This window comes from Aethalodelphis obliquidens, unplaced genomic scaffold, assembly GCF_003676395.1.
Source record: "Aethalodelphis obliquidens isolate GAN/ISIS:26980383/991018 unplaced genomic scaffold, ASM367639v1 scaffold69, whole genome shotgun sequence".
Classification (NCBI taxonomy): Eukaryota; Metazoa; Chordata; class Mammalia; order Artiodactyla; family Delphinidae; genus Aethalodelphis; species Aethalodelphis obliquidens.
Genome location: NW_020838013.1, coordinates 4,681,566 through 4,700,533, shown reverse-complemented (window position 1 = coordinate 4,700,533; position 18,968 = coordinate 4,681,566). Strand labels below are relative to the sequence as shown.

Here is an 18,968-nt window from a genome sequence, read left to right as displayed (position 1 = left end):
CCTCCCGGCACGACCCCACCCGCCCCTGCCCCAGAAGTCCAAAGGAGAAACCAGGTCAGTGCCATGATTGAACACTTTAATAATCCAAGGGCACAGCTCAACTGCGGGAGGCCGGGGGGCAGCCCCCCTCGACTGGCAGCCGTTGTCTGCAGTCCTTCGTGTTCATGATTCAGGGGCACGGCCACCCCCAGCAGAGACACTCACGCACACTCGCTCCTGTACCCCTCGGCACAGCCCCAGGTCTCTGGAACTGGCCCGGGGTCCCACTGCCCTCATCTCTACCCACTCTCTTAGCGCCCGGGGCGCCCACGGCCTTTCTTGGACTTCTTGGTCCCTGAAGGGGGTCGGATGGGGAGGGGGGCAGTGCTCGAGGGCGGCGGTAGTGGCGGCGGCGGCAGCAAGAGAGGGGGTAGAGTGGGCTCCAGGGGCTCTGGTGGGCCGGGGCTGGGCCGGAATCCCTCAAAGGGCAAGAACTTCAGGGGGCTGCAGGGGAAACCGAGGCAGAGTCAGCATTTCCTGGCACGGGGCCAGGATGCAGTCAAGTGCCCACCCAGGCGGCCCCTGCCATAGAAGTTCCCATGGTAGACGGAGAAACAGAGGCTGAGGCTGGTTCAGAGACGGCCAAGGCAGCCCTGGGGTTGACGGCAGAGCCAAAGCTAGAACGGCCCCCGCCCCGCGGTACCTGATGGGGGTCCAGGGGCTGCCGTTGAGGCGCCTGGGGGAGCGCAGCTTGGGCTGGAGGGAGAAGCCCTCCTTGATGCTGTCCAGGACGGAGGGCGCCACGTACGTGAAGCCCTAGGGGGCAGAGGCGGGGCCAGGCGAAGCTCAGGGTCCACCGCTCCTTGGCCACACCCCTGCCCGTGTCCCTGTAACCCTCAGGCCCCCAGACCTCACCAGGAAGGCCTGGTTGGCGCTCTCACTGAGGGCCGTGTCGTCTGGACTGTCCACCGGCGTCTGCCTCGTGAAGTGGGAGTCAAACTGGCTCACGTCCTCCTCCGACTGCTGTGGGCACCCCAGGGGCAGAGTCAGGGGTGTCCAGGACAGGGGCCTCCATCCGCCCCCAGGCCAGTGGGACCTCCACTCACCAGGGACGGCCGGAAAGGGGGGTCCACTCGGCGGGCCAGGAGGTCATCCCAATTAACGTGCCGGAAGAAGGGGTGCCTCTGTGGGCAGAGTGCCCCCAAACGTGCCAACATTTCACCCTCCATGGCTCCCTCAGAAACCCCCTCTGCTCTAGGGCCCTGTCCCCTGCACCCAGACACCCTTGGGGGCTCAGCCCTGCCCCCTCGTAATGGTCCCAGACCCACCTGCACATCAGCGGCGTCCCCAGGGCCACCCCCGATACGTTGGCTGGGATTCCGCTTCAGAAACTGCAGGACAAGGGCAGGGGGTGAGGGTCTCGGGCGGAGGTACCGGTTGTTTCCGAGTGGCCCCAGGGGGTGGGGAAAGGTGAGAAAGGGGTCGTGGCTTGCGGTGGGGGCCCTGGAGTGTGGTCTCCACCTACTGACACCCTCAGGATTTCCAAGGTTTGGTCCCATGGCCCCTTCTCCACAAAGCCTTTGCTGGCATCACCCCAGGGCACATTCGTGGGGATCCAACTCACGATCTGGATGGGGTGCCTAGCCTCCCACTTTGATCCCCAGTGACCGACTTTTTGAGGAGAGCGGCTAGTGCATGGTGCAGGCCTCGCTGATTAGGACTCAGACTAGGGACCTGGCCAAGGTCGGCAGCTGGTCTGCGCCAGAGCTGACGTCTCACACCTCACAGCCAATGCTCCTCGTCCCAAAGGGACATCGTACAGGTGGGGGAAGGGGAGTGGGGAGCTCCAGCAACCCTGGCCCAGGGAGACTCAGGAGCCTATGCAGGGCCTGGGAGAAGAGACGGGGGCCGTACCAAGGGCAGGAGGGAGCCCACCTTTTTGACGAGGTCCCGGGCATCTGGGGTGAGGTAGGCGGGCAGCTCCAGCTTCCCTCTGATGATCTTATCCATGGTTTTCTTCCGGTTCTCTGCAGTGAAGGGTGGCTGGAGAAGGCAGAGGGTGAGAGGAGCCTTGCGGGCCTCCCACCGGGCCCGCCCCTGCCCCGGGAGGGGGCCCTCCTCCCGCCCCCATGCCCACCCTCCCGAGGAGGCTGGACTTGCCGATCCAGTGAGCATGTCGTACATCAGGGCCCCCAAGCTCCACCAGTCCACCGCCCGGTTGTGGCCACTGCGCACCAGAATCTCAGGGGCCCTGGGGGCCAGGTGGAACCATCAGTCAGGCCGAGCCCTGCCTGGCTGTCCTCCCGACCCCTGGGCCCAGCCGGCTGCCGCTTACATGTACTCGATGGTGCCGCAGAAGGTGTGGGTGACGGCACCCTCGTGAATCGACTCCTTGCAGAGGCCGAAGTCCGTCAGTTTGATGTGACCTGAGGAAGAATGTTAGGGCGGGTCGGTCAGGACCCCAGGCCACCCCGCGGGGCTCAGCCCTCCCCACACATGCGCACCCTGGCTGTTGAGCATGATGTTCTCAGGTTTGAGATCCCGGTAGATGATGCCTTGGGAGTGGAGATGGCCCAGGGCCAGTGTGATCTCTGACAGGTAGAAACTGCAGAGACAGGACAGGGTGAAGGCAACGTGGGGGTGGGGGGGGGGGGGGGGAGCCAGGCCCTGGCGGGGAGGGGTCCCTGGACCCCCTCAGGAGAGAGGCTGGAGGTAACACCCACCAGGCCGTGTCTTCCAGGAAGATGCCCTCTCGCTCCAGATGTGTGAAGAGCTCGCCGCCTGCGACACAAACATGTCAGCAGCTGTGTGCTGGGACCAAGCTCCTCTGCTCGCCGAGCCTTGGTTTCTTCTCGGGGAGAGTGGGGCTCGTAATTCCCGCCCTACCTGCCTCCCAGAGCTGCCGTGGGGACTCAATTCAATTCAGCAAACGTCTACCGACGCCTACTCGGTGCCTGGCCCTGTGCTGGGTGAAGCTGGGGACAGAGATGAGGAGCCCCAGCCACTGCCCGCAGGACGCTCAGTCTACTGGGGAGACAGACACGCACACAGCTGCTCCAATGTGCCAGACTGAGGCAACGGCCCTGAGAGCCTACCAAAACCTTCACAGAGGAGACAGGAGGACACAGTTAACCCCAGCGTGAGGGGACAGAGAAAGTCCCTGGCAGCGGTGAGACTTAAAGGGGATGCAGAGATGGAGCGCAGGAAATGAAGCTCCCAGGGCTCATCGGGACAGATGGGGTCAGTAGGAAAAGCAGGCCCGGATCGCTTCATGGCGAGCAGGGGACACCAGGCCAAGGAGGCCAGGCTTGATCCGGGCAGTTGCAGGGAGCCATGGAATTCTGGGTAGGAGTGTTGGGGGCAATCCCGTGCTCTGAGACGAAGACCCTGGAAGTTGGTGGAGGAGACACTAGGAAGAGGGTGAGCTGGAGGCTTTGAGGCCAGTTAAGAAACAACTGTGACGCCTCCCCTCCGCCCAAGAGAGTAGAGAGGATAGAGGACACTGCAGAGAATGAACCATCTGGATTGGGATCTGACTGGATGCAGGGCACACAGAAGGGGGGACCAGCACATGAAGGGCTACTGGAAATGGACAAAACAACCCTCTGGACATCTATACAAACTCCCACCATTCCCATCCACCCCCAACACCGGTGAGGGATACAAGAGGCACTGGACAGACGTTTGCTGAATGAATGAATGAAATGAATGAATGAACGAACGGACAGAGGGATGGATGAGGTGGGGCCCCCCTGGCCATTCTACATACCACGTCTCTCCCAGCTCCCCCCAGAGCTCCCTGTGCTGGTTCCCTGGCCTTGTCCACACCCCAGATGGGCCCGCACTCATACCACTGAGGCACTCCAGGATGAGGTAGAGTTTGCCACCAGTCTGGAAGGCATAGGCCAGTTCCACAATGAAGGGGTGCTTCACTGACTCTAGAATGTTCCGCTCAGCCCGCGTGTGTGCCGTGTCCTTGGCGTTGCGCACAATTTTGGCCTGCAGAGGCAGGGATCAGTTAGAAGGTGGGCCCCCAGGACTCCCTCAGTCCCTCCAGCCATTACCCTTCAGCCATTCTCTATCACCGCATTGTATTTCTCCATAATTCTGCAGCTATCAGCAACCATCCTTTCCAGGGACTGGTTTATTCCAGCAGCACCGTGTTTCTCAACTTCCGCACTCGTGACATTTGGGGCAGATAATTCTTTGCTGTGGGGGGCTGTCTTTTGCATTGTAAGACCTTTAGCAGAATCCCTGGGCTCGACCCACTGGATGCCTGTGGCAGTCCCTCTCTAGTCGTGACTCAGAAATGTACACCGACATCGCCAGCATTGCCAGACGTTGCCTGGGAGGCAGTACTGCCCATGGTTGAGAATGTACTGCAGAACAATATAATTGCTACTGACAATACACAAGCAAGTGCTCAAGATAGCGACCATCCCCTCCACTACGTTCACTGCTGTCTCCCAAAGGCCGGTGTAGTACATTGGGAATGGCAGCCACTGGGTGAGGATCTGCCGGCTGAACGAATGACTCACCTTCCTCAGGACTTTCATGGCATATATTCTGCCCACATTGGTGCCCTGCACCTTTCGCACCTGGAACACCTGCAGGGCAGGGGAGACAGGATCAACCTCCCTCTCCATATTCTATCTTCAAAAAGCCCTACCCTGAAGCTCTGGTACTGGGACCAAGAGGCCCACCCAGGAGTGGGGCGGTAAAGATTTCAAGTCCTCCAATTCTAAGAGGATTTACAAGTCGAACTATTTTTCTTTTAACTTTTTGGGTGCAGGGCATGTGAGATCTTAGTTCCCCGACCAGGGATCGAATCCCCGCCCCCTGCATTGGAAGCACTGGACCGCCACAGAAGTCTCTATAAGTCTAATTTGTTTTGAGACCCTTTGGTGCAGCAAGACTAAGGCTGTGAGGCCAGTGAGGAAGGAGGAGGGCCGGTACCTTGCCATAGTTCCCCTTGCCCAGCACGCGCAGCAGCTCGAAGCAGTGGGGCCCGATGCGCTCAGGGCCCGGGTTCACACTGCTCTCAGTCAGCTCCACCTCTTCATAGTGCCCCACAGGCCTGTGGACACAAGAAGTTAACGGGCGCAAGCTCCAATGCTCCTCAGGTCCCCTTCCCCAGCCCATTCCTTCCTCCCCCAACACAACCCTCACTCACTCCAGGCCAGCCGCCCTCAACTCGGCAAGGGGACACACGTCCTGTGAGAAACCGAGGGGTAAGAGCCAAGGGAGGTGCCAGGCTCCCTCCCCCCAAGCTGGACTGCTTGGCCCAGGCGTGGAAAGGGTGACGAATGGGAGCTGGCAGGCGATGGGCCAGGACTGCGGAGGAGAGGCGAGGGCAGGAAAGGGAGACGCAGGGGAAGGGCTGGGGGCCTGCAAGACAGGTGGGGGTGAAGGTAGGATCAGAGCCTAATAGTGGCCGGGATCTTAGACAGACCGGGGTCTGCAGGAGAGGAGCCCACTCTGGGGGCGGGGGGCGGGGCGGGGGGCGCACGAGCGATCCCACCGCCTGGATGATGGGATCGAGCCGGGATCGAGCTGCGCCCGGACGGACCACTCACCGCGGGGCTGAACTCTGGCTCGCCCTCGCCCTCGCTGCCTTCCTCCGTCTCCAGGTCCAGGTCAAACACCGCCGCCATGCCCGCACCGGCCCCGCGGGCTCCCAGGTGCTTACCTAGCAGCGCTCTGACTGACTGACCGGCCCGGGCCTTACGTCATCATTCCGCGACTGCGGTCTCGCGCGCCGATGACGCAAGAGACTGCTCCTCCCGCGAGCTGGCGGCGAGAAAAGTTGGCGTCCGTCACAAGGCATCTCGGGCATGGTAGTTCCTGAGTGCCGGGGTGCTAAAGCCCGCCGAACCTTCTTCCGCGGGCCCCTCAGTCTTCCCAGCACAGCTTCCTCCGGGGTGGCACAGGACAAGGGCCTCGTGGAAGCCGACCATTTTGGTTCTGGGGCGACTTTGACTTTGGACGGGGCAGAGTCGAAGTGCATGCAGGTGTGAGTGTAAATGCAATTCCCAGCCCTGTTGGAGCCCTACGCTGCCAGGTTGTCTGGGTGGTGGCGAGAGGCGGGTCGAGTATATCTCTCTGTTCGCCTCTGAAAGGGAGCCGGCTGCTGCATCACGGTCTCTAACGTGCCTCCCGCTCGAGGACCCTCAAGTCAGCATTTACTGCTCCGTGCTCAGCTCACTGCTGGGCTTTGTTGCCAGATTCCTGCCGGAAAGGGTTTGGGTCTCACTGATCCACCCGTAATTATGGGCTTGTGCTGTGCGTCAGACACACGAACTCGTGTTTGGTGACACTACAATAATGAACACACCAAACCTAGTCCGTGAGTTTAGATTTGGGGATGGATTCTTGTTGGATGGGACTCTGAGAGTGTGAACTGGGCCAGACCAGGCCTTGGATGAGTTCTAATTTTGGGAAGCTGTGTGGGTGTGCATTCCAGTTGGACAGGGGAGGCTAGATATGAGTTCACATGGACAGAATTCAGGTTCTCCAGGCTGGAGGAGGGTTATCTGGTTGGGTGTGGCCCTCGTTGTAATTCCACCCTCGGGTTTGTGTCCTGGTGTAGGTGCCCCTGGCAGGTCCCTCGCCAAAGGTCAACCCAGAGGCCTGGTCAGTGTGGCAGTTTATCCTTAGCTCTAGACGCTACATGTATCCCCTAACTACCTCTCCCTCCCCCTTCCCCATCCCCTGTCTACCTGAGCTTGAGAAGTGTTGGCCAAGTCGCAAGAACCTATCCCAGACTCTGGACGTTTCACTAGTCCATAAGCCTTTATTTGGAGAGGGACGCTTATGGAGCTGTCCACAGCTCCCGTGCAGCACAGAGGCAGAGTTCTTAAAGCAGCCTCCCCTGAATGAGGAAGGGAGTGTAGAGTCTCCTCTGCCAATGCTAGTTAGGTGTGCCTGAGGCCAAAGCACCAAAGCTTGGTGGATAAGGTGCATAGTGCACGGGAGGGGTGTTCACATGTCTCAGGGCCACATATAGGGGGTGAGTGGGGCCTGGAAGCTGAGTGGGCAGGTACAACTTAGTAAAAGCAGAAACCTGGACCTTGCATCTTGTCCCTCGACTCTTCATCCGCTGTGGTATGACACTGAGGCAGTGGCTTTTCCTCTCTGAGCCTGTTTCCTTTTCTGTAGAATGGGGCAATAGTGTCTGCCTGGAGGGGAGATGGTTACTACTGACCCCAAGTCATCTGCTTCTACTGCTCAGGCCAAATGAGGCACGTGGGGCACTGCCAAACATTGTCAGCAGGCTCCAGAACTATCTAGAATTTGTTAAATGAGGGAGTGAGAGTAGGAGGACGAGGGGTTTCGTCTCAGATTTTCTTGGGATTTGTCCAAAGGCAGAGGCCAGGTTCTCTCCTGTAGGCAGCAGGAAGAGACAGACCTGGAGGGGTGGGAAGGATGGGCTGGGTTTGGGCCCACTGGAACTAACCTGGGGGCAGGGTGTGTGTGTGTGCGTGTGTGCAGCTGTTGTTGCTTCTCCATGACTAGAGTCCTGGGAAGCTACGGGCTGGACTGGGGCCTTCGGGAGGACAAGCAGCCCACCAGCTACTTCTTTCGTGGCTCCTCAAGTCCAGGAGGCCGTGGTGTCAGAATAGCCCTGCCGCTCTGGGACAGACCTGGGGCCTTGGAGGGGACCAGACCTCCCAACGGTTGGGGCAGGGCCATGGGAAGAGAAGCAGGGAGAGCACCGGGGAGCAGAGGGCACCACCGCATCCCCTCCAGCACTTTGCCCCTGCCCTGTGCCCCAGCACTATTTGAAGTGGGACAAGAAGTAGGCAACGGGATAGTGGGGCCCGTCGATGCCCAGGCCCTGGCAGAGGCCCAACAGGCGGAGACGGGCCTCGGCCGGGCTGGGCCCAGCACAGGCCACACTGCAGTAGGGCTCCTCGTATTCTCCAGGCACAAGGGTCTCCTCCAGCAGATTGAGACGCAGCAGGCCCTGGTCATGAAGAGCCTGTAGGGTCTCGCGGCTGGCGGTGGAACTCAGCGCCTGCAGGTGCTGGGACACCAGGCACATGACACCCACCAGGTGGCCACGGGCGCGTGGGTGGGCAGGCAAGGCAGGCCGCAGGCCGCAGGCCACCATAGCAGCAGCGAGCAGCAGGTCCACACCATAAAGCTCCAGGATCCAGTCTCGCAGGTAGAAGCCACCCATGCGGGGGTTGATCTCGATGAGCCGCGGCCCAGCCCTAGTCAGCTTGAGCTCCACGTTGAAGACCCCATCCAGCAGCCCGCAGCCCAGGCAACAGCGGAAGGCTGCCTGCACCAGCTGCGCCTCCTGCTCCGGTGCCAGCCCAGTGGGCATGCAGGCCGCTGTCTCAGTGAAGCCAGGCAGCCGTGTGGGGCCATTGTCGGAGACGAAGGCAGCCAGCAGTCTCCCCCCAAACAACACCAGATCCACGTCGTGCTCGGTGCCCTCGATGAACTCCATCAGCAGCATGGCATTGCCCCAGCCCAGCCCGATGCCGGGGTGGTCGGCCTCGACCTGCAGGTCTCGGGCGATCCGGGAAAAGTGCTCGTGGCACTGTGACGCGTCCTCCACCAGCCGTACACCCACTGCACCCGCCCCAAACTCCAGCTTCATGACACCTGGCAGGGGCACCTGGCGGACAGCCCTGTCCACGTCGGCCTCGCTCTCCAATGGGCAGCAGGGCACAGCATAGAGGGAGGGTGCAGGCCAGGGTGGGCCATGGTGGCACAACAAGTGCAGCTGGGTGCGGCTCTTCTGCTTAGCCACGTGCATGGCGGCTGGCGGGTTGCTGGGCAGACCCAGCTCCTGGCAGAGCAAGGCCGTGAGCACCAGGCAGTCATCCCAGTAGGAAAAGCAGCCGTCTAGCTGCAGGCCGCGTGCCCGCACCAGCTCCGCCAGCACCCGTGCGTTCTCCTCATCCCTCTGGTGCTCTGTTATATTGAAGTGGATGAAGGTCTGCACTAGCTGGGACGCAAAGTGGTTGGGGTCTGAGTCCACCAGGTGCAGCTGCAGAAACCACAGGGCGGCAACACACCGAGATCAGCTTGTGCTGGGCGCTGGGCAATAGGATGGGGCCTAGAACATGGTCCTGGCCCTCAGGGGAGACAGCTTCACCAGTGCTACGCGCTCAAAACATATTTGTTGATGATTGAATAGAAGGTACAGAGGTGGGACACCTAATCCAGCCAAGAGAGTAGGGAAGGCAACCTAGAGGAGGCAGTGCTTAACCTGGGAGCTCAGTAAGGTTTAGCCAGAGGAAAGATGGCTGCAGGAGGGGGGCGGGTGTCATCTAGATGGGAGGGGTGGCAGAGAGGGCTGGTGGAATCTTTCCCACTGGCAGGCTCAGTCTGGCCAGGGTTTGTAGGGAAACCACCAGGGTTCGTAGGGAAACCACCAGGGTTAGGGCTTGGGACTGCTGGTCTGGTGTCCCGAGTGGCCTTTTACTCCTAGCAGGGACAAAATTCAGCTAGGGGCGGGAAAAAGTTGAGACCCCTAACCTGGACGCGGCGACAGGCCCCGCCCCTACGCTTGGGCTCCAGGCCCCCGGCTAGATCGCCCCGCGCAGGCCCCGCCCCAAGGCCAACACCGCCCCTGGCCCCGCCCCGGGCCCTGCCTCCACCACTCAGGCCGGAACTTTGAGCCCCGCCCCGCCCCACCCCGCCCACCTTGAGCCCGTAGTCGCGCGCCGCCTCCCACACGAACTTCTTGCTGACACCGCCCGCGCCGAGCAGCAGCAGCTGTTTTCCCTCCATGAGGCAGCGCGCCGAGCGCCGCAGCATCGTCTCCACCAGCGGCGCGGCCGCCGCCTCCTCGGCTGCCAGCCCCGGGCGCGGCGCGGCCCACAGCCCTTCGAGCGCGCCACACGCCTCCAGACACAGGCCTCCGTTCAGCTCCAGGGCCACGGGGGTCAGCGCGCGGCCGGCCACCGTCAGGGCGAAGTCCACCCCTGGGCCGGGCAGGGGGCGCGGGCTCAGTGCGGGCCGCCTTCGGCCCTCGGGCCCCCCTCCTCCCGTCCCCGTCCCGGGCGGCCTGCACTCACCGAGGAAGTCAGTGCGGACCTGGCGCCCGCCGCGCTGCTCAGCGCTCAGGCTGGCCTCCAGGGTCAGCACGGCGGCTAGCGCGGCCTCGGCCGCCGCCTTGACGCGCTGCCGCACGACTGCCACCTGCGAAGCCTCACCCAGGCCGCACTGGGCCAGCGCCGCCTCCAGCGTCCGTGGCAAGGAGCTCTGGTGCCGCAGAGGCCGGTCCCCACGGCCCACGCTGCACACCACCTGGGCAAGGTGCGGCTCAGGGGGCTGGTCCAGGAGGAGTCCTCCCGGGACTATCCCTGGCCCCAGCACACCTTCCCCTATGCCACGATCCAGGCCACAGCCCTCACTGGACATTCAAGTCCTGTCCTCCAATGTGACTTACACTGCCCGTCTGGTCCCCCTGGGGGGACTCTACCCAGGCTTCCAGGCCCAGCTGGGGCCTCTGCTCCCTAAGGGCTCTAAGCATGCTTGTTCCTAGTGCCTACAGCCCTGGGGGCCTGTCCCACCCTGGTGGGCTTAGCCCTAGAGCTCCCTGAGGGCAAGGTTGAGTCTCTCCCTCTCAGCTTGGCCCAGAGCTGTGTACCTAGGAGGGTCCCTAAGCCTCTCTCCTAAAGGGCTCCAGGCCCTGGAGGTTTGTCAGGGACCCTGGGTCAGCCTCTTCTGTGGGGAAGAGCTCTCTGGGAAGAGGTTTCAGCCCTGGGCCCTGGTACCCAGCATGGGATACCAGGTAGGGCTCCGGATGTGGGAGGAGCACAGGAAGGGTTGGAGAGAAGGGAGAGTGTCAGACGAAGTCCTCCCAGAGACAACCAAAATCCTCCGCCCCCCCCCCCCCGCCCCAAGATTTTGTCCTCTCTCTGCCCAGGGGCCCTCATCAGCTCAGTGGAACTGGGCTGGGGTGTGGCAGCAGGCGCATGACCTGGACCTGAGCCATGCTCACCTTGCTCAGCAGGGGCTTGTCACCCTGTGTCCGACAGACCACAGCACAGATACGCAGAGCCAGCTCAGGGCCAGGCAGGGGGCTGCCTGGGGGAAGACGGTGAGGCCTGAGCACAGAGCAGCCAGGAGGCCGAGCCATGCTCTCCCTCTGGCTCGCACAGGTGGCTCTCACCTGGGAAGGGCAGCCGGGCAGGTGGGCATACAGCCTCCACCAGGACACTCTCCTCCTCCTCTAGTTTCTCCAGCAATGCCAGCACTGTGTCCACCACTGGGCCCAGCTCAGCTCGGGGATACAGACGCATTGCCTGCCGCCCCCTCCAGCGCCAGCCACTGAGCTTCATGGCTACCTGCAACAGGCAGGGGAAGGGGGCCTCCTCACCACCCCACGTACATGCAGGGTGGGACGCTCATACCACAGGAGCTAATGAGTAAACTGAGGTAAGAAGGCAGGGGATTACCACAGAGATGGGGCAGTAGTAGGGCTCAAAGTTGGGGACCGCTTCCCAGCAGGACCCGGTAACCCTCCACGGGTCCCCTCCTGCTGGCCTCTGCACAACCTCGGGGGCAGAGCCTGTTACCTGCAGGGCATCACCCAGGGCCTCAGAGTGCAGAAAAGCCCCTACTTCCTCCTTCACCAGTGTCTCTTGGCCCTCTTTGCCATTCAGCTCCACCAGCCGTAGTCCCGGGCTGGCATCCCCTCCCCTCAGCAGTGCCGGCGGCTTGTAGGTGAAAGCCAGGGTAGCTGGTACAGCCACGTCACCCTGCCGAGCTAGCAATCGCCTCGTCAGCAGCCGGTCCTCCAGCAGCCGGGCCAGCTCGGCTGAGGCTCCTGTGGGGCAGGTCAGGTCGCGAGCGAGCTCAGCTGCCTCTCGACCCCGGCTAGGCCCCAGCCCCAGGCCTGCCAGGAAGTAGGTGGCGCGGCGAGGGGGGACAAAATCATCCAGGAATGTCAGGCCCCCCGGGTGGAAGCTCACAGCCTTGGAGACCAGCAGGGCTGCCTCGCCTGGCTGCCCTGGTGCTGGCACCTTTGTCAGCCAGGCAGGGGACAGGCAAAGGAGCATGTTTCCTGTGGGCAGAGGGAGGAGGGTTGCTGGCCAGGGAAGGCTTAATGCCCCCATGCCCTCCACCTCCAGCCTGGGCCCCTGGATAGTCAGGGGCAGCTGCTCCCAGAACCCACCCCCACTCGGAGTAGGGCAGCTGGCCCGGTGGAATGCAGGCAGTTGCCAGGGTTGGCGGGTATTTTGGGATGTGGCCGGGCCAGGGCAGGGCTGCCCTTTCTGTAGGAGGGGGTGGGGGAACTTGGGCACACACTCACCCGGGCTCTGGACCCCACCCTCCAGCAGCAGAGACAGAAAGGTGCTGGGCGATCCCAGAATGCACAAGGTCACCTCCGCCCCAGGACAGCCTTGAGGAAGAGGACGTTGCCAAGCTCACCAGGGGCTCCCCTTGCTCTCTTTCCGCCCACCTTTCCCCACCCCCATAGCCCTGCCCTCACCCTTGGACCCCCAGGTCCTCCCCGGGTATCGGACGAGAAAAGTAAAGGGGACAGAGGAAGCTGGAGAGCAAAGGGGAAGCTGCCTGTCTACCTTGCCCTCTGAGGCTAGCTCCCTCCCCTCTGCAGCTGGCCCAGAAGGCACTGGAGGCTGGGTGACTGGAGACATGGGTTCTAGCCTGAGCTCTGCCACTGACTTTCTGTGTGACCCTTGGTCCCTGTGCGGTGGGGGGAGGAGTCTCTGCACCTCAGTTTCCCAGTCTGTACAATGGGGCCCAGTCTGTGATGTTCACACACTCTAGCTGTAAGCCCTCTGTCCACACAAAATCTTTTGTGGCTGCCTGATACATAAAACAGATAAAGCAGAGGAGGAGTCCTGGGTCCCAGCTGCTAGCTGCCTCCACAGCAGCTGCCAGGACACTTCTGTAGAAGCTCTGGCTCCACAGAACATGGACTGCAAATCCCAGGGCTGGATTTTCCGGGGGTGGGAGGGAAGCCGTGGTCTCTGACTTTACTGGTGCCAGATGCCCTTTGAAAAGCCTGCCTTCCAGAGGTTGACTGGCCTTGTCTCCCTGGCTTCAGACCAAGCCAGAGCCTAGGGGAAGGGGCCGACCTTGACAGAGATGGGAAGCAGGCTGGGCTGCAGGTGTCTCCCTCCTCCTAGGGGTGCTCCCTCCCCCCAGGGGTGCCCCCCTCCATGGAACCCTCGGGCACCTGTGCGGGGCACCTGGCTGCGGTCTTGGGTCTCCGGAAGGCCAGCTTGCTGCAGACAGCTCTGCAGGAGACTGTAGTAGTAGACAGTCCAGGCCCGGGCCTCCGCCCCCTCGGGGGAGCCCTTGCAGTCCAGGGCCACGTCATGGCGCCAGGAACCATGGAAGCAGCCTGGGGGTGGCAGGCCAGAGCCCCCACCCCATGGGCCCTCCTCTTCTTCCAGGTCCTTGGAGTCCAGGGGGGAGTCACACTCGGGACCCAGCGGATCCAGGGACAGCTGAGGGAGGCAGAAGTGGTGGGTCTTGGGCAGGGTGGGCAAGGGGCATATTAAGTCACCCAAGGGTATAAGTCCCCCACTCTCCTAACCTTGGGCAGACACTGTCCTAGGAACAAAAGAGGATGGGTTGGGTTGGGTTGGGGGATGAAGGCCTGTCACCAGGAACATGTAAGTGGGAGTGCTTTGTAAACTGTATGTGCAGTGCCCCAGCGGGTGGGAGCAGAAAGCAATGCACTGCTGGCTGGATCACTGCCCCCTCATCCCACGCCCAGGTCTGCCCCAGCTTGGTTCAGAGGGGCAGAGGTTTTTTGCCGGTTTTGCTTATCGAGGCAGCCCTGGGACCTAAAACAGCCCTGGCACGCTGTAGCTGCTCAATGTTTGATGACTGAAGAATAAGTGAACGAATGAACCAAGCAATCACTCTTGGGCTGCTCTCTTTTCTCTGGCCTCAGTGACCCATGTACCACCGTGGAGTTCTGCTGAGACCTAAATATGTGGGTGAAGCTGGTCCACGGTCATCTCCAAGTAGCTGGAGAATCTACCATACGCCCAGTCCTGGGCCAGGCATTAGTAAGGAAGAAGCTGGTGCCCTTCTTTTCAGATGTTCTGAGTCATGGAAATGCTCACTTTAGATGAAATCTTACACCCTGCCCCTCTCTGAGGCTGGCTGACTCCCAAATGAGGCTGCTCAGAAGCTCACTGTGAACACACGTGCAGACACAGGTGGGCCTGTCCTCCGGGGGACAGGCTGGGCCTCCTTGGACAAGTCGTGAGGTTTCTTTGGGACTTGTGGGTGCCTGGTGCCTGCCCTGTCCCCCCCCCGGGGTGCTGATGAGGCTTGGACCTAGAGAATCACCGTGGTCATTGCGAGACAGCATACTGCAGGCAGCCGGGAGGGCAGAGGTCTGGGCCTCAGACCTGGCCTGGAATCCCGGTTCGCCGGTGCCAAATTCTGAGGCTTGGTGCCCTTTCTTAGGAGCTGAGTCCCCTAAGAGCCCAGAATGGGTTCACTGCTATGTTCCCAAACTTAGAATGGGGCAGGGCGCATGGTAATAATAAGTTGCAGGTTGAATGAATGCCAAAGGGGACCAAGAGTGCCCGCCTCCCAGAGCTGATGGGGGAGAGAGGCAGTGCCTGGCACACAGCAGCTGCTTGTCCCATGGCACACAGAGTGGGCGGTCAAGGGGTGTGTGCGCAGCTGGTCACGGGTCTGTCCGCACAGACAGCCCCAGGGTTAGGCTTCTACGCGCCCCGCCCGATGCCGCCCTCCGGGCCCTCCCTCTGATTAGGGTCTTGGGCTTTGGTGGGGAGGGACCAGAGGAGACTCACCATCTCACAGGTGGAGAGGCTGACAGACTGATGGAAGAGACTGACAGAGAGAGACAGAGGAGGGAGTCAGGGCGGCCGGATCTCTACTGCAGAGCCCAGCCCCTAAGACTCTGGGTCAGAGAGGTGCCCGCGACCGCGTGCGGCTCTCCTGTCCCAGCCAGGAGGTGTCCAAGGCTGCCCCACCCCCACCCCAAGGAAGCAGAGGGATTGCTGACGCCCGGACCCCATGGGGCCCGCACCCCAAGCTCACACATCCCAAGCTGCGCGGGGCAGGACCGGGGGTCCTGGCGCTCAGCCCTTCCAGCGGGGGGCGCGCCGGGTCCCCGCGCGTGTGTGCGCGCGTCTGGGAGGGGTATGCAGGCGGTGTCACGGGTCCCGCTGGGGGGCGCGGGCGCTCAAGGTCCCGTCCCCGCGGCCCCTGCCCCGCAGCCCCCTCCCTGGCTCTCCCCGGGGCGCGGGCAGCAGCCGGGGTACCTGGCGGGCGGCAGCGGCTCGGCGGGGCTCTGCCGGGCTCGGCGGGCGGCGCGGACCCGGCGGGACTCGGCGGCGGCGGCGGCGGCACAGCGCCCGGCCGAGGCGGCGCCGCTTTATATAGAAGCGCCCGGGGCATGCCCAGTGCCAGGCGTGGGGCGGCGCGGGGCGAGGTGGCCCGGCCCCACCGTCCTCCAGCCGGGGGACCCGGCAAAACCTCCGCCACCCATCCTGAACCTGGGGTCCTCGGGGTGGGCGGGCCCGACCCTGCCAGAGGCAAGGCGCGGGGGCGGGGGGGGGGGGCCAGGGAGAGACAAACAGAGGGACAGGCAGAGGGACAGACAGGAGACCTTCGGAGACACAGTAAGTCGAACAGTGGGCCAGGTTCTAGCGGATAGCGATCGTCAGAGAGGGTCACAGACTAAGGGGCCGCGGTAAAGAAAAGACAGAGGACAGAGGGGGATAAATAGAGAGAGACCCATAATGGAAGAGAAATGGAAAGAGAATAGAGGGGGAGGGGAAAGCTGGAGCCGGCAGAGACTGGTACCAGGGCTTGCCCTCAGGGCTGGGGTGGCCAGGAGAGCGGCTGGAGCACACAGTCCGGAGCTCTAACCTTGGATGGAGTCCTGAGCTCCCCAGCACCCGGGGCCGCAGCTGTCTGCCAAGGAGCACTGTGCCGTACGGCAGCAAGCACTCCCAGAAAGACCTTCTTGAACAGGGGTCCCTGTACATCTGAGGGGTCCCCTCCTCAACTCTCCCAGCCCCTCCAGAGTAGTGGCCACTAGGTAAGACGCCCCCCACAAGGGCAGTCCCAGTTCCCTGGGATACCCTCTGCCCTGCTGGGGGCCAAGAGGGAAGAGCGTGCCCAGGCTGGGAGTTCCAGTGGGTCTGAGCACAGCAAAGGAAGGGGCTTGTCTACACGATCTGCCCTGCCCATCAACACCCAGGTCAGCTGGACATCCACAGTTATACCCACAATCTCCCCAAAACGCACATCCTTACCCCCAGGTGCACCCATCCAAACACCCACAAAAGCACACCTCAAGAGACCTGGATCACAGCCACATATTCACCCCAAGAAACACACCCAGAGATTCATACCCTCGCAAGCGTTGTCCCACTAGGTGGAATCGGATCCTAGATCCAGCTGTGGGGCCTGGGCACCTCCCCTTCCTGTCTGACTGAACCTCCCTCTCCTCCTGACTTAAATGGGTCTAGTTACCATCTCATAGGACTGCGGTGAAGATTATCACAGCAGCCTGAGCCCAGCACACGTAGGTTGTTGTTGCAATTCTCCCACCTCAGCCCCGCAAACTCAGACCCTCTCTCCAGGGACACCCCCCGATTGTTCCCTAGAGCCTCCTGGGCTGGGGGAGGGTACCGACGGCCCCGCAGCACTTGTGGAGGCAAAGGTGGCTGCTTTGGCCCCTTTCTACAACCGTACACAGAGCAGCCTGTGAGGAACCACCCTGTCTACCAGTGGAGGGACTCAGAGAGGAGAAGTGACTTACCTGGGGCCCCCCAGCCCAGCCCACATTCCCCACACAGCTTTCCAGGGCTGCTCTGGGCTCCCCAGCACCAGATCCACACTCCACTCCTCCCTGTGGCCAGCCCAGCCTCCTGGAATGAGGTGCGGCCACCCAAGAAGATCCCTCCTCTTGCTGAGGGGGTGACCTGAGCTCCAGGGAGATCCACGGGAGGGAGCAGGGTTGGGGCATGGATGTCACCAAAGAGCATGAGATCTGACACTTAACAAATATTAAGAACCAAAATCCAACAGAGTAAATTTTAAAGATCTTATTGGCTTTATCCAGCGGTTCATGAATCGGGCAGCATCCCGTCCAGCAGACAGAAAAGAGCTACAAGAAGTTGTGTAAAATGCAAGACTTTTATAGGCAGAAGGGAGCAGACACAAAGAAGTTATACTTAGGCAAAAAAGGGGGTTGGTTATTGCAAGATCACTTTCTTTTAGGCAATAGCAGGGGTCTATCAGGCAGATGAACCTGCTAGTGCTGGTCAGGCAATTCCTGATTGACTGGTTTAAGATACAATTTCCAGGAGAGCTGAAACTGTAATCAAGTTATCTCAGTTTGGTGACTCCACCTTGGGCCTCCTGTCTTGTTTTTTGCATTTTTTTTTAACTCTTTTTAAATTTTTTAATTTATTTATGTTGGCTGCACTGCCTTAGTTGTGGCATGTGGGATGTTCAGTTGTGGCATGTGGGATCTTTAGTTGCGGCATGTGGACTCTTAGTTGTGCCATGCATTCGGAATCTATTTCCCGAACCGGGGATTGAACCCAGTCCCTGCATTGGGAGTGTAGAGTCTTACCCACTGGACCTCCAGGGAAGTCCCTGCTGTCTTGTTTTTAACCCAAGCAGTGTAGCATCTGTGGACTCAGTTTTCTCATCCTCAAATGGGGATTATAGTGCATACTTTAGCCCAGGCTTGGCTGGACAGGGGGCACCTGGCAGAAGGTAGCAGTGCCAGCAAACGGTTTTGTTTTTCTGGGTTTTTTGGTTTTGTTTTGTTTTGTTTTGTTTGCGGTACACGGGCCTCTCACTGCTGTGGCCTCTCCCGTTGTGGAGCACAGGCTCCGGACGCGCACGCGCAGTGGCCATGGCTCACGGGCCCAGCCGCTCCGCGGCACGTGGGATCTTCCCGGACCGGGGCACAAACCCGTGTCCCCTGCGTCGGCAGGCGGACTCTCAACCACTGTGCCACCAGGGAAGCCCCAGCGAACGTTTTTTGACTTGTCCCAGGCACTGTACAGAGGACTTTATGTGCCATATTTCAGTTAACCCTGTTGGGTAGCAGTTATGAGTCTCTGCCTTTTGCAGATGAGGCAATGGAGGCTCAGAGAGGTGATGTGATTTGCCCAAGGTCACACGGCTGGTGAGAGGCAGGGCTGGGGTCTTCCCTCTGCCAGAGTGTGTGTATACATGCACACAGAGCCGTGTGGTTCTGTGCCCGCTCCCACACTGCCCTGGCTGGGCACCGGCTGTGATGGCGTTTGCCTTGTGGACGCAGGGAGGAAAATCAGGGTTGGGAAACTGCAGCTCAGCCCAGGGCCCTGGGAGTTGGGGCAAGCAGGCTGGCAGGGCAGTCTTGCTCTGTTTGTGCCAGGAGAGCCTGGAGGTCACCTGAGGCTGAGCTGGGCCAGGTAGGCGTGGGGTGAAGAGACGCAATCCCTGGGTGACTGCCCAGCTTGACTAAACAATAACCATCATAGAAATGAGACAGGTAGACTGCTCTTGGGACTAGGACGGGAGCTGTTATTATCCTATTATCTGTAGGAGGAGACTGAGGTTCAGAGAGAGTGAGAAGGCCATTCCCATGCAGGGACTTTGCAGGGAGTCCAAGCCTGGCCTCCGGACAGTGTGGGATGGGGGGACTTATGGGGTGGGTGGCAGTCGAGATGGAGACCATGGCCCCCTACACGGGGGTCCATTTGCCCTTCCACTTCTTTGCTTGACCCCCACTCCTGTCCCCTGGGCTGACCCCGGCCGATGGACATCGCTGGGTGCCACCCCAGCTTTGGTCCCCACAGGCTGAGTACTCTCAGATGCGTGCCTTGCTTTCTCTTGCTTTCTCTGCCTTTCCAGGCAGGTCTGTAGGGAGCTGGGGCTGCTAGGTTCACTGGGTGTGGTTGTGCAGGTTGCTCACTGCACAAAGGTACCCTGCTGAGTGGTCACTTCCCTTCTGTCCTGCAAGGGATGCATGTACCTGGGGGAGGGGCATCTTT

The 18,968-nt window shown here is 61.2% G+C and overlaps 2 protein-coding genes across 7 annotated transcripts; both read right to left on the bottom strand.

The window, feature by feature from the left end:
- Positions 1-59: 59 nt before the first annotated feature.
- Positions 60-6,646, bottom strand: RPS6KB2 (ribosomal protein S6 kinase B2). 3 transcript variants are annotated; one of them, XM_027090144.1, is made up of 15 exons: positions 5,556-6,646; positions 5,153-5,367; positions 4,936-5,056; positions 4,518-4,586; positions 3,831-3,978; positions 2,703-2,760; positions 2,484-2,584; positions 2,315-2,405; positions 2,140-2,230; positions 1,915-2,022; positions 1,308-1,370; positions 1,086-1,163; positions 895-1,002; positions 683-795; positions 60-483 (listed from the first exon to the last, which is right to left on the bottom strand). In XM_027090144.1, the coding sequence occupies exons 1-15, from the start codon at positions 5,631-5,633 to the stop codon at positions 291-293; spliced, it is 1,635 nt and encodes a 544-aa protein (XP_026945945.1). In that variant the 5' UTR covers positions 5,634-6,646; the 3' UTR covers positions 60-290. The 3 variants fall into 3 exon arrangements, with proteins under 3 accessions (XP_026945945.1, XP_026945947.1, XP_026945946.1); XM_027090146.1 differs by having other exon boundaries at positions 5,153-5,193; XM_027090145.1 differs by lacking the exon at positions 1,086-1,163.
- Positions 6,647-6,752: 106 nt separating this feature from the next.
- On the bottom strand, positions 6,753-17,822 carry CARNS1 (carnosine synthase 1). 4 transcript variants are annotated; one of them, XM_027090140.1, is made up of 9 exons: positions 15,228-17,822; positions 14,754-14,793; positions 13,151-13,424; positions 11,523-12,349; positions 11,117-11,291; positions 10,946-11,031; positions 10,017-10,248; positions 9,643-9,923; positions 6,753-8,983 (listed from the first exon to the last, which is right to left on the bottom strand). In XM_027090140.1, the coding sequence occupies exons 2-9, from the start codon at positions 14,754-14,756 to the stop codon at positions 7,757-7,759; spliced, it is 3,105 nt and encodes a 1,034-aa protein (XP_026945941.1). In that variant the 5' UTR covers positions 14,757-14,793; positions 15,228-17,822; the 3' UTR covers positions 6,753-7,756. The 4 variants fall into 4 exon arrangements, with proteins under 4 accessions (XP_026945941.1, XP_026945942.1, XP_026945943.1 ...); XM_027090141.1 differs by lacking the exons at positions 14,754-14,793; positions 15,228-17,822 and having other exon boundaries at positions 11,523-12,010; positions 12,260-12,349; positions 13,151-14,737; XM_027090142.1 differs by lacking the exons at positions 14,754-14,793; positions 15,228-17,822 and having other exon boundaries at positions 11,523-12,010; positions 12,260-12,349; positions 13,164-13,271.
- Between the last annotated feature and the right edge of the window lie 1,146 nt (positions 17,823-18,968).

Bases quoted from the DNA above. Each gene is read 5' to 3' on its own strand.
- RPS6KB2 (XM_027090144.1), bottom strand. From the start codon at position 5,633: ATGGCGGCGGTGTTTGACCTGGACCTGGAGACGGAGGAAGGCAGCGAG. The intron at 5,057-5,152 runs GTGAGTGAGGGT...TTGTGTCCACAG, and splicing joins TTGAGGGCGGCTGGCCTGGA to GCCTGTGGGGCACTATGAAG. The intron at 484-682 runs GTACCGCGGGGC...TTTCCCCTGCAG, and splicing joins AGCCCCTGGACCCCCATCAG to CCCCCTGAAGTTCTTGCCCT.
- CARNS1 (XM_027090140.1), bottom strand. The intron at 9,924-10,016 runs GTGAGTGCAGGC...TGCCCGGCCCAG, and splicing joins GGTCCGCACTGACTTCCTCG to GGGTGGACTTCGCCCTGACG. The intron at 8,984-9,642 runs GTGGGCGGGGTG...TGGTTTCTGCAG, and splicing joins CGCGCGACTACGGGCTCAAG to CTGCACCTGGTGGACTCAGA.